The sequence below is a fragment of the Anomaloglossus baeobatrachus genome, chromosome 4 (assembly GCF_048569485.1).
Source record: "Anomaloglossus baeobatrachus isolate aAnoBae1 chromosome 4, aAnoBae1.hap1, whole genome shotgun sequence".
Lineage (NCBI taxonomy): Eukaryota > Metazoa > Chordata > Amphibia > Anura > Aromobatidae > Anomaloglossus > Anomaloglossus baeobatrachus.
In genome coordinates this window covers 8972186-8984668 of record NC_134356.1, presented here as the reverse complement: position 1 = coordinate 8984668, position 12483 = coordinate 8972186, and the positions used below count along the sequence as shown (strand labels likewise).

Genomic DNA, 12483 nt, shown 5'->3' with positions numbered 1-12483 from the left:
CAACGTAATAGTGTGTGACCCTTTCACAGAACAACATTTCACATCCTCCTCTGATCCTTTCATCAGAACGATCCTTCACTTCCTCCTCTGCTTATTTATTTGGAGCAATTCTTTGCCTGCTCTTTGATCCCTCTCTTATTTTTATATAGGAGCCGATGATGAAAGCTTCGGAGCCTCTAATAAAGCGGCCATCGCTGTCCTCTGACGGCTGCGGTGACCTGCGTGTTATGAAGTTACGTAGTGTCACCGTACAGGAGCCCCAGACCCCGACATTATCCATATCTTACCATCCTCTCCCATAGGCGGCGGGGGGAGGCGTTTCCGATGCCGGTCACCTCGGTGGTCTCGCCATGTTTGATGAGGGTTGTGATAAAAAAAAAAAAAAAAAAAACAAGCTACCGCTCAGAGTTCATTATTTTATTGCACTTTTTCTTGTACAGAAATCCTATTTATTTGTACTGCGCCTTTACACAACGGGTGACATTCAGACCAGACAAAACCATCAGCCTTGGACACAAGGAGGCGTGAGCACTTCTGCAATTACCCTTTAACTTCCTATTCCTTGCTATTATGTGATGTTAATCATTACAAGCTCTGACAACCACCATGCGGGTTGTCAGGTGTAGGGAGTATGTGTGTGTGTGTAGTATATGTATATATATATATATATATATATATATATATATATATATATATATATATATATATATATATATATATATATATATATATATATATATATATATATATATATATATATATATATATATATATATATATATATATATATATATATATATATAAACATGTGTGTGTATGTATATCTGTGTGTGGGTGTGTGTGTATATATATATATATATATGTGTGTGTGTGTATATAAATGTGTGTGGGTGTGTGTATATAGTGTGTGTGGGGGTGTGTGTGTGGGTGTGCGCTATTTAAGCTGGAGTTACCCTTTAAGGCATGAAGCATTAATGTGGTGACTGCCATGCAGTTCAGCTTCTGGATGGGACAGATGAGGCGTTGCTGACCGTCCACCTTACAAGGCACTATGTATGTGCGTGGCTGGGATGTAGCAGAGCTGGACTGACAACATTAAGCAAAACGGAGCGGCAGATGAACCCATGTAATGCACATTTTCATCACCCCCAGAAATCCTCCATATAAAGGCCCTGTACCTCGCTGCATTCTGGGCGTGTAGTGCACGAGCACCGAATAGTGAGGAGACTGCAGCATTGGAAGCAGAACACCGAGCATCTAACCCTTACATCCTACGAGGAATCGCCCTCGCTCTCCTGCCGGCTACGGACGGGGCGGAACAAGGGGAGCGCGGAGCCAACGTGACCTCCATTACTGTCTGCTGTTATGATCGGGGGCGGGGGGTGGTGGGCTCAGGTCCGGGGAAGAGGGTGGGAAATCTCAGCTGCCAGACCCCCGTTCTTCCACGTAGCCATCTGTGCAGAGACGTTTTCAACAAAATAGCGAGCGGCTCCTTTAAAATAAAAAAAAAATAAAGAAGATTAATGATTACAATTATTTATTTTCCCAGTCACAGACATTATAGGGCAGATGTGTGATGTGGGGGACCATAAACTGCACCCCAACTTCAGCTCTGAGGCCTCGGGACGGGACAGCTGTGTAATGTGGGGGACCATAAACTGCACCCCAACTTCAGCTGTCCCGTCCCGAGGCCTCGGAGCTGTGTAATGTGGGGGACCATAAACTGCACCCCAACTTCAGCTCCGAGGCCTCGGAGGGGACAGATGTGTAATGTGGGGGACCATAAACTGCACCCCAACTTCAGCTCTGAGGTGTCGGGAGGGGACAGGTGTGTGATGTGTGGGACCATAAACTGCACCCCTACGTCACCTCCCAGATGGGACTAGGAATGGAGAATCTGTTTACACGGAGCTTGTTTGTATTCTGTTACCATGGAGACACAGTTTTGTATAGAAGCTGGAGACAAAAAAAAGTGTTGTCTCCATCATTTGTGATTGGTTGCAGCGCTGCAACCAATCAGTGCGCTCAGGAGCTGTGCCCCAGTACAGATATATTATATACTGGATCACTGACTTTGATACAGGCACAGGAGCCGAGCCCGCACCATTCCCAGCAGATAATAGCTGTGATATGCAGCCATCAACTGCCTCTAACAGCTGCTAGTGGAGCTCAGCCCAAGGCTGGTAACCTGACAAATGATGATGTCAGCACATGTCGGGGGGATGGGGGGGATGGGGGGGGGGGGGGCACTGTTCTAACCACCCATCAGCTCCCCTGAATTGTTATGATAGCTAGTGCTGTGCTGAAGACCCCCGTGCCGGTCATTACTGTTCTCCTGGCATCCCGTGGCCATGTCATGGGGAGGGGCGTGGGGGGGGGGGGGGGTGTGGGGGCAGGGATTTTTACTATACAAAGCAGTATTTACATATTGTGGTTGGAGATTCAAGTCCTGTACGGTAAAAAATACAATAAAAAGTGAATAATAATGTAAAAAATGTATATATATATATATATATATATATATATATATATATATATATATATATATATATATATATATATATATATATAATTAGAACAGACCAAAAGTTTGGACACATCATCTCATTCAAAGAGTTTTCTTTATTTTTATGACTCTAAAAATTGTAGATTCACATTGAAGGCATCAAAGCTATAAATGAAAACATGTGGAATGAACTATTTAAAGTGTGAAACAACGGAAAATATGTCTTATATTCTGGGTTCTTCACAGTCGCCGCCTTTTGCTTTGATTACTGCTTTGCACACTCTTGGCATTCTCTTGTCACCGGAAATGGTCTTCACTTCACAGGTGCGCCCTGTCAGGTTTAATAAGTGGGATTTCTTACCTTATAAACAGGGTTGGACCATCAGTTGTGTTGTGCAAAAGTCTGGTGGATACACAGCTGATAGTCCTACTGAATAGACTGCTAGAAGATGTATTATGGCAAGAAGAAAGCAGCTCAGTAAAGAAAAACGAGTGGCCATCATTACTATAAGAAATGAAGGTCAGTCTGGAAAATTGGGAAAACTTTGAAAGTGTCCCCAAGTGCAGTGGCAAAAACCATGAAACGCTACAAAGAAACTGGCTCACATGAGGACCGCCCCAGGAAAGGTAACAAAGAGTCACCTCTGCTGCGGAGGATAAGTTTATCTGAGTCACCAGCCTCAGAAATCGCAGGTTAACAGCAGCTCAGATTAGAGACCAGGGTCAATGCCACACAGAGGTCTAGCAGCAGACACATCACTAGAACAACTGTTAAGAGGAGACTTTGTGCAGCAGCCTTCATGGTAAAATAGCTGCTAGGAAACCATTGCTAAGGACAGGCAACAAGCAGAAGAGAACACAAGGAATGGACATTAGACCAGTGGAGATCTGTGCTTTGGTCCGAGGAGTCCAAATTTGAGATCTTTGATCCAACCACCGTGTCTTTGTAGAAAAGGTGAACGATGGACTCTACATGGCTGGTTCCCACCGTGAAGCATGGAGGAGGAGGTGTGATGGTGTGGGGGGGGGCTTTGCTGGTGACACTGTTGGGGATTTATTCAAAATTGAAGGCATACTGAACCAGCATGCCTACCACAGCATCTTGCAGCGGTGTGCTATTCCATCCGGTTTGTGTTTAGTTGGACCATCATTTATTTGTCAAGAGGACAATGCCCCCAAACACCCCTCCAGGCTGTGTAAGGGCTGTGTGACTAAGAAGGAAAGTGATGGGTGCTACGCCAGATGACCTGGCCTCCACAGTCACCAGACCTGAACCCAATCGAGATGGTTTTGGGGTGAGCTGGGCCGCAGAGTGAAGGCAAAAGGGCCAACAAGTGCTAAGCATTTCTGGGAACTCCTTCAAGACTGTTGGAAAACCATTTCTGGTGACTGAAGCTCATCAAGAGAATGCCAAGAGTATGCAAAGCAGTAATCAAAGCAAAAGGCGGCGACTGTGAAGAACCCAGAATATAAGACATATTTTCAGTTGTTTCACACTTTTTTGTTAAGTATTTCATTCCACATGTGGTAATTCATAGTTTTGATGCCTTCAATGTGAATCTACAATTTTCAGAGTCATGAAAATAAAGAAAACTCTTTGAAGGAGAAGGTGTGTCCAAACTTTTGGTCTGTACTGTATATTTTAATAATTTTTTTTAAAAATAATTATAAAAAAAAAATAAATGATAAAAAAGAAACAAAAAAACAAAAATCACCGGTCTTCACAGTGTTGAATTTTGATTATAAAAGTAAAAAGACAACATAAAAAAAAAACCCCTACAATCTGGTGGGGGAGGCGTCTTCTTTACATCATGTACTGCGACCCCTCATTGAGGTACAGTTCTGGTGGAATAAGGGTTAAAGGACTGTACCAACTTTTATTTTTGGAAGAGAGGGGGGGTGTTCTCAGTTCGATAGCAGCCACTTACGCGCTCATTTCTCCGCGGTTCGGATTTTATGGATCTTTGCTGTTTGCCGGGGTTCGGAGATTTGTTCAGTTCCTCCCCGGTCAGAAGAGCTCGGATTTCGGATGGGATTTTCCCTTGATCCATCGCTTTGCACCACTGCTTGTACTAGAACACAGAACAGGGGGTCACATGTTATAAAAAGGGGGTGATATATTATACAACCCAATATAACAGGAGACCACCGTAGCACATGACACCCACAGATAGGGAAGCGCTTACACAGAGACAACTAGAGATCTCGCCACAAGGTGGCGCCTGACGACTGATAACCATGAAGGTCACTGAGGAGAGGACCACACTGAATGGATAAAATGGACTGCAGGGGTTAAATGGCAATAGAGTACCTTCATTAATTTGACAAAAAAACACTGCATATCTCCCCGTCCATGAGTACTACAAATCCCCAGCATAACGTAAAGCAGGAAGATGGGCGTTCCTTATTATCTAGTCCATCTATTGCACAGGCAGAGCTGTGTCATTACTTTGTATCAGTGTCATGATTGTGCCCTGCGTTATACACTGCCGTTTATAATGATAGATACTCAAGCTCTGCCTGTGCAATAGATGGACTAGAAAATAAGGAACGCCCCATCTTCTGCTTTACGTTATGCTGGGGATTTGTAGTACTCATGGGACGGGGAGATATGCAGTGTTTTTTGGCAAAATTAATGAAGGTACTCTATTGCCATTTATGACTCAGGATGTGTATCTTAATCATACCCCTATATACTTTTTGTGGTTACGACCAACAAATAGTGGAAGCATTATGTTGATGGAGACTTTATGTTTAATACATGAGCGTCTGTTGTAATCAATGTCTAGTCCTCATTTTGATACGGCATCAGGCAGTGGCTCCATTATACGGCAGTGTGCAGTGTAGCACAACCTGTAGGCAGACCAATGGCCCCTATGTATTTATTGCTTGTGTAGGGGATCTGCTGTGGGTTCTATACCCCCCTTTCCCCAATGTATGGGAGTTGCAGGTACTTACCCTTTTTCCGTGTTGTGCCGTCATGTCTAGATGTGTAATTTTATGTTTTGATTCTCATCATAAAATGCACTTTTGTAAGGAAAATTAGCATCGTATGTCTTCTTGTTTAAGGATACAAGTGGTTTCCCTCTATAGGAAACCTGTCAGCAATAAAACCACAGTACGCCGACCGCTGCATCCTTCTCACAGTGTCCTCCATTCATCCTGCGCTCTGGCCGCTGCATCCTTCTCACAGTGTCCTCCATTCATCCTGCGCTCCGGCCGCTGCATCCTTCTCACAGTCTCCTCCATGCATACTGCGCTCTGGCCGCTGCATCTTCTCACAGTCTCCTCCATTCATCCTGCGCTCCGGCCGCTGCATCCTTCTCACAGTCTCCTCCATTCATCCTGAGCTCCGACTGCTGCATCCTTCTCACAGTCTCCTCCATTCATCCTGTGCTCCAACCGCTGCATCCTTCTCATAGTCTCCTCCATTCATCCTGCGCTCCGGCCGCTGCATCCTTCTCACAGTCTCCGCCATTCATCCCGTGGTCCGACCACTGCATCCTTCTCACAGTGTCCTCCATTCATCCTGCGTTCGGCCGCTGCATCCTTCTCACAGTGTCCTCCATTCATCCTGTGCTCCGACCACTGCATCCTTCTCATAGTCTCCTCGCATTCATCCTGCGCTCCGGCCGCTGCATCCTTCTCACAGTCTCCTGCATTCATCCTGCGCTCCGGCCGCTGCATCCTTCTCACAGTCTCCTCCATTCATCCTGTGCTCCGGCCACTGCATCCTTCTCATAGTCTCCTCCATTCATCCTGAGCTCCGACCGCTGCATCCGTCTTACAGTCTCCTCCTTTCATCCTGAGCTCCGACCGCTGCATCCTTCTCACAGTCTCCTCCATTCATACTGCGCTCCGGCCCCTGCATCCTTCTCACAGTCTCCTCCATTCATCCTGTGCTCCGACTGCTGCATCCTTCTCACAGTCTCCTCCATTCATCCTGTGCTCCAAACCGTTGCATCCTTCTCATAGTCTCCTCCATTCATCCTGCGCTCCGACCACTGCATCCTTCTCACAGTCTCTGCATTCATCCTGCGCTCTGCCGCTGCATCCTTCTCACAGTCTCCTCCATTCATCCTGTGCTCCAACCGCTGCATCCTTCTCATAGTCTCCTCCATTCATCCTGCGCTCCGACCACTGCATCCTTCTCATAGTCTCCTCCATTCATCCTGCGCTCCGACCACTGCATCCTTCTCATAGTCTCCTCCATTCATCCTGCGCTCCGACCACTGCATCCTTCTCACAGTGTCCTCCATTCATCCTGAGCTCCGACTGCTGCATCCTTCTCACAGTCTCCTCCATTCATCCTGTGCTCCAACCGCTGCATCCTTCTCATAGTCTCCGCCATTCATCCCGTGGTCCGACCACTGCATCCTTCTCACAGTCTCCTCCATTCATACTGCGCTCTGACCGCTGCATCCTTCTCACAGTCTCCTGCATTCATCCTGCGCTCCGGCCGCTGCATCCTTCTCACAGTGTTCTCCATTCATCCTGTGCTCCGACCACTGCAGCCTTCTCATAGTCTCCTCCATTCATCCTGTGCTCCGACCACTGTATCCTTCTCATAGTCTCCTCGCATTCCTCGCATTCATCCTGCGCTCCGGCCGCTGCATCCTTCTCACAGTCTCCTGCATTCATCCTGCGCTCCGGCCGCTGCATCCTTCTCACAGTCTCCTCCATTCATCCTGTGCTCCGGCCACTGCATCCTTCTCATAGTCTCCTCCATTCATCCTGAGCTCCGACCGCTGCATCCGTCTTACAGTCTCCTCCTTTCATCCTGAGCTCCGACCGCTGCATCCTTCTCACAGTCTCCTCCATTCATACTGCGCTCCGGCCGCTGCATCCTTCTCATAGTCTCCTCCATTCATCCTGCGCTCTGACCGCTGCATCCTTCTCATAGTCTCCTCCATTCATCCTGCGCTCCGACCGCTGCATCCTTCTCACAGTCTCCTCCATTCATCCTGTGCTCCAACCGCTGCATCCTTCTCATAGTCTCCTCATTCATCCTGCGCTCCGGCCGCTGCATCCTTCTCACAGTCTCCTCCATTCATCCCGTGGTCCGACCACTGCATCCTTCTCATAGTCTCCTCCATTCATCCTGCGCTCCGACCACTGCATCCTTCTCATAGTCTCCTCCATTCATCCTGCGCTCCGACCACTGCATCCTTCTCACAGTGTCCTCCATTCATCCTGAGCTCCGACTGCTGCATCCTTCTCACAGTCTCCTCCATTCATCCTGTGCTCCAACCGCTGCATCCTTCTCATAGTCTCCTCCATTCATCCTGCGCTCCGGCCGCTGCATCCTTCTCACAGTCTCCGCCATTCATCCCGTGGTCCGACCACTGCATCCTTCTCATAGTCTCCTCCATTCATCCTGCGCTCCGACCGCTGCATCCTTCTCACAGTCTCCTGCATTCATCCTGTGCTCTGGCCGCTGCATCCTTCTCACAGTGTCCTCCATTCATCCTGCGTTCCGGCCGCTGCATCCTTCTCACAGTGTCCTCCATTCATCCTGTGCTCAGACCACTGCATCCTTCTCACAGTGTCCTCCTTTCATCCTGCGCTCCGGCCGCTGCATCCTTCTCACAGTCTCCTGCATTCATCCTGAGCTCCGACCGCTGCATCCTTCTCACAGTCTCCTCCATTCATACTGCGCTCTGACCGCTGCATCCTTCTCACAGTCTCCTGCATTCATCCTGCGCTCCGGCCGCTGCATCCTTCTCACAGTGTTCTCCATTCATCCTGTGCTCCGGCCGCTGCATCCTTCTCACAGTCTCCTGCATTCATCCTGCGCTCCGGCCGCTGCATCCTTCTCACAGTCTCCTCCATTCATCCTGTGCTCCGACCGCTGCATCCTTCTCACAGTCTCCTCCATTCATACTGCGCTCCGGCCGCTGCATCCTTCTCATAGTCTCCTCCATTCATCCTGCGCTCTGACCGCTGCATCCTTCTCATAGTCTCCTCCATTCATCCCTGCGCTCCGACCGCTACAATCCTTCTCAAAGTCTCCTGCATTCATCCTGCGCTCTGGCCGCTGCATCCTTCTCACAGTCTCCTCCATTCATCCTGCGTTCCGGCCGCTGCATCCTTCTCATAGTCTCCTCCATTCATCCTGCGCTCCGGCCGCTGCATCCTTCTCACAGTCTCCTCCATTCATCCTGCGCTCCGACCGCTGCATCCTTCTCATAGTCTCCTCCATTCATCCTGCGCTCCGACCGCTGCATCCTTCTCACAGTCTCCTGGGGAGCCATAGCAATCCATGTTCAACCGTCACAAGCCGTCTACCAGCCCTGATCTATTGCTTCTCACGACTGAGGGATCGTTACAATGTATCAGGTGAAGGAGATCACATGGCAGCACGATTCTGCGCCTGTCCTCTTCAGTCTGGATCCCGGGCAGATGAGCTCACACTGGATACAACTGTAACAAACCCTCAGCAGCGAGGATTTGGTCTGTACTTGGTGTCACAGAATAACACACAGGCGGATGGGAGAGTTACCATGTCCAGCTCCTCCCGCAGCGCACAGATGGCTCGCTCCCGGCTGGACACCAGCTCCTCCAGGTACTGGTAGCGCTGTTTCTTCGGGCCCGGCACTCCCGCGCACTCTGCCGGCTCCGCTCCAGCTTAGCCTTTAGATCAATCTTGGCCGGTTCCGCCCTCTCTTCCCCGGCTTCTTCACCTTTCCACCACAGACCTGTAAAGTGAGGGATGGAGCAGAGGTAATGGGAGACGTCATCAGCAAACCTGCACGCTAATGCACCCGCTAACGCCACCCGCACGCTAACGCCGCACGCTAATGCCACCCGCTAACGCCACCCGCACGCTAATGCCACCCACACGCCCGTATTATCTGCACGCTAACAGCCACCTGCACGCTAACACCACCCGCACACCCGTATTCCCCGCACACTAACGCCACCCGCACGCTAATGCCACCCGCACGCCCGTATTATCTGCACGCTAACGACACTCGGACACCCGTATTCCCCGCACGCTCCCATCACTTGCATGCCCGTATTCCCTGCACGCCCATATTACCCCGCATGTCCCCATCACCCGCTCGCCCATATTGCCCTCACACTCACGTCACCAGCACGTCCGTATTACTTGCGCGCTCATAACACCCCGTATTAACAGCACGCTCATATCACCCGCACGTCCGTATTAACCGCACGCTCATATCACCCGCACGCCCGTATTATCTGCACGCTCATATCACCCGCACGCCCGTATTATCTGCACGCTCATATCACCCGCACGCCCGTATTATCTGCACGCTCATATCACCCGCACGCCCGTATTATCTGCACGCTCATATCACCCCGCACGCCCGTATTATCTGCACGCTCATATCACCCGCACGCCCGTATTATCTGCACGCTCATATCACCCGTCACGCCCGTATTATCTGCACGCTCATATCACCCGCACGTCCGTATTATCTGCACGCTCATATCACCCGCACGTCCGTATTATCTGCACGCTCATATCACCCGCACGCCCGTATTATCTGCACGCTCATATCACCCGCACGTCCGTATTATCCGCACGTCCGTATTATCTGCACGCTCATAATCACCCGCACGCCCGTATTATCTGCACGCTCATATCACCCGCACGCCCGTATTATCTGCACGCTCATATCACCCGCACGTCCGTATTATCCGCACGCCCGTATTATCTGCACGCTCATATCACCCGCACGTCCGTATTATCTGCATGCTCATATCACCCGCACGCCCGTATTATCTGCACGCTCATATCACCCGCACGTCCGTATTATCCGCACGTCCGTATTATCCGCACGTCCGTATTATCTGCACGCTCATATCACCCGCACGTCCGTATTATCCGCACGTCCGTATATCTGCACGTCCGTATTATCCGCACGTCCGTATTATCTGCACGCTCATATCACCCGCACGTCCGTATTATCTGCACGCTCATATCACCCGCACGCCCGTATTATCTGCACGCTCATATCACCCGCACGCCCGTATTATCTGCACGCTCATATCACCCGCACGTCCGTATTATCCGCACGTCCGTATTATCCGCACGCTCATATCACCCGCACGTCCGTATTATCCGCACGTCCGTATTATCTGCACGCTCATATCACCCGCACGCCCGTATTATCTGCACGCTCATATCACCCGCACGTCCGTATTATCCGCACGTCCGTATTATCCGCACGTCCGTATTATCTGCACGCTCATATCACCCGCACGTCCGTATTATCCGCACGTCCGTATTATCCGCACGCTCATATCACCCGCACGTCCGTATTATCCGCACGTCCGTATTATCCGCACGTCCGTATTATCTGCACGCTCATATCACCCGCACGCCCGTATTATCTGCACGCTCATATCACCCGCACGTCCGTATTATCCGCACGTCCGTATTATCCGCACGCTCATATCACCCGCACGTCCGTATTATCCGCACGCTCATATCACCCGCACGTCCGTATTATCCGCACGCTCATATCACCCGCACGTCCGTATTATCCGCACGTCCGTATTATCCGCACGCTCATATCACCCGCACGTCCGTATTATCCGCACGTCCGTATTATCCGCACGCTCATATCACCCGCACGCCCGTATTATCTGCACGCTCATATCACCCGCACGTCCGTATTATCCGCACGCTCATATCACCCGCACGTCCGTATTATCTGCATGCTCATATCACCCGCACGTCCGTATTATCCGCACGTCCGTATTATCTGCACGCTCATATCACCCGCACGTCCGTATTATCCGCACGTCCGTATTATCCGCACGCTCATATCACCCGCACGTCCGTATTATCCGCACGTCCGTATTATCCGCACGCTCATATCACCCGCACGTCCGTATTATCCGCACGTCCGTATTATCCGCACGTCCGTATTATCCGCACGCTCATATCACCCGCACGTCCGTATTATCTGCATGCTCATATCACCCGCACGTCCGTATTATCTGCACGCTCATATCACCCGCACGCCCGTATTATCTGCACGCTCATATCACCCGCACGCCCGTATTATCTGCACGTCCGTATTATCTGCACGCTCATATCACCCGCACGTCCGTATTATCCGCACGTCCGTATTATCCGCACGCTCATATCACCCGCACGTCCGTATTATCCGCACGTCCGTATTATCCGCACGCTCATATCACCCGCACGCCCGTATTATCCGCACGTCCGTATTATCCGCACGTCCGTATTATCTGCATGCTCATATCACCCGCACGTCCGTATTATCTGCACGCTCATATCACCCGCACGCCCGTATTATCTGCACGCTCATATCACCCGCACGCCCGTATTATCCGCACGTCCGTATTATCTGCACGCTCATATCACCCGCACGTCCGTATTATCCGCACGTCCGTATTATCCGCACGCTCATATCACCCGCACGTCCGTATTATCCGCACGTCCGTATTATCCGCACGCTCATATCACCCGCACGCCCGTATTATCCGCACGTCCGTATTATCCGCACGTCCGTATTATCCGCACGCTCATATCACCCGCACGTCCGTATTATCCGCACGCCCAGGTCACCTCACACTTATGAACACGACCTGACACTCTCTCCTTGTGTTAATATCATTACTCCGGTCACATCCAGAGCGGCGCTCGCTATTCTGCTGCTTGTTTGGGGTCCTCAGCACATGGTCCAGTCTGGGGGCTTCACCATCCTATGTGGCCCCCGGGGCCCCTCCATCACAATAGATGAGTCCAGGAATCCCTGCACTGGTTATTAGGGACAAGTATCTATACACTGTTTGGGGGTCTCCGGCCTTACCTTGCTTTCCTCCATCTTGCTGATCCCTTGGATGACGCCCTGCCGGGCCCCTGACTCGTCCTGGGGCCCCTGGTCCAGCTCTAAAAAGACCTTATGGAAGAGCCCTGTTTGTTTACAATAGCTCAGCTGACTCCTGCTCTTTAAACGGGAAGTGGCGCTCAG

At 50.4% G+C, this 12483-nt stretch overlaps 1 protein-coding gene across 1 annotated transcript; it reads right to left on the bottom strand.

The window, feature by feature from the left end:
- Positions 1-812: 812 nt before the first annotated feature.
- Positions 813-12483, bottom strand: CREBL2 (cAMP responsive element binding protein like 2). The gene is given in 6 exon segments (XM_075341958.1): positions 813-1492; positions 4435-4578; positions 9009-9094; positions 9097-9162; positions 9165-9204; positions 12322-12483. Coding segments are annotated over 6 exon segments (480 nt in total). The 5' UTR covers positions 12337-12483; the 3' UTR covers positions 813-1363.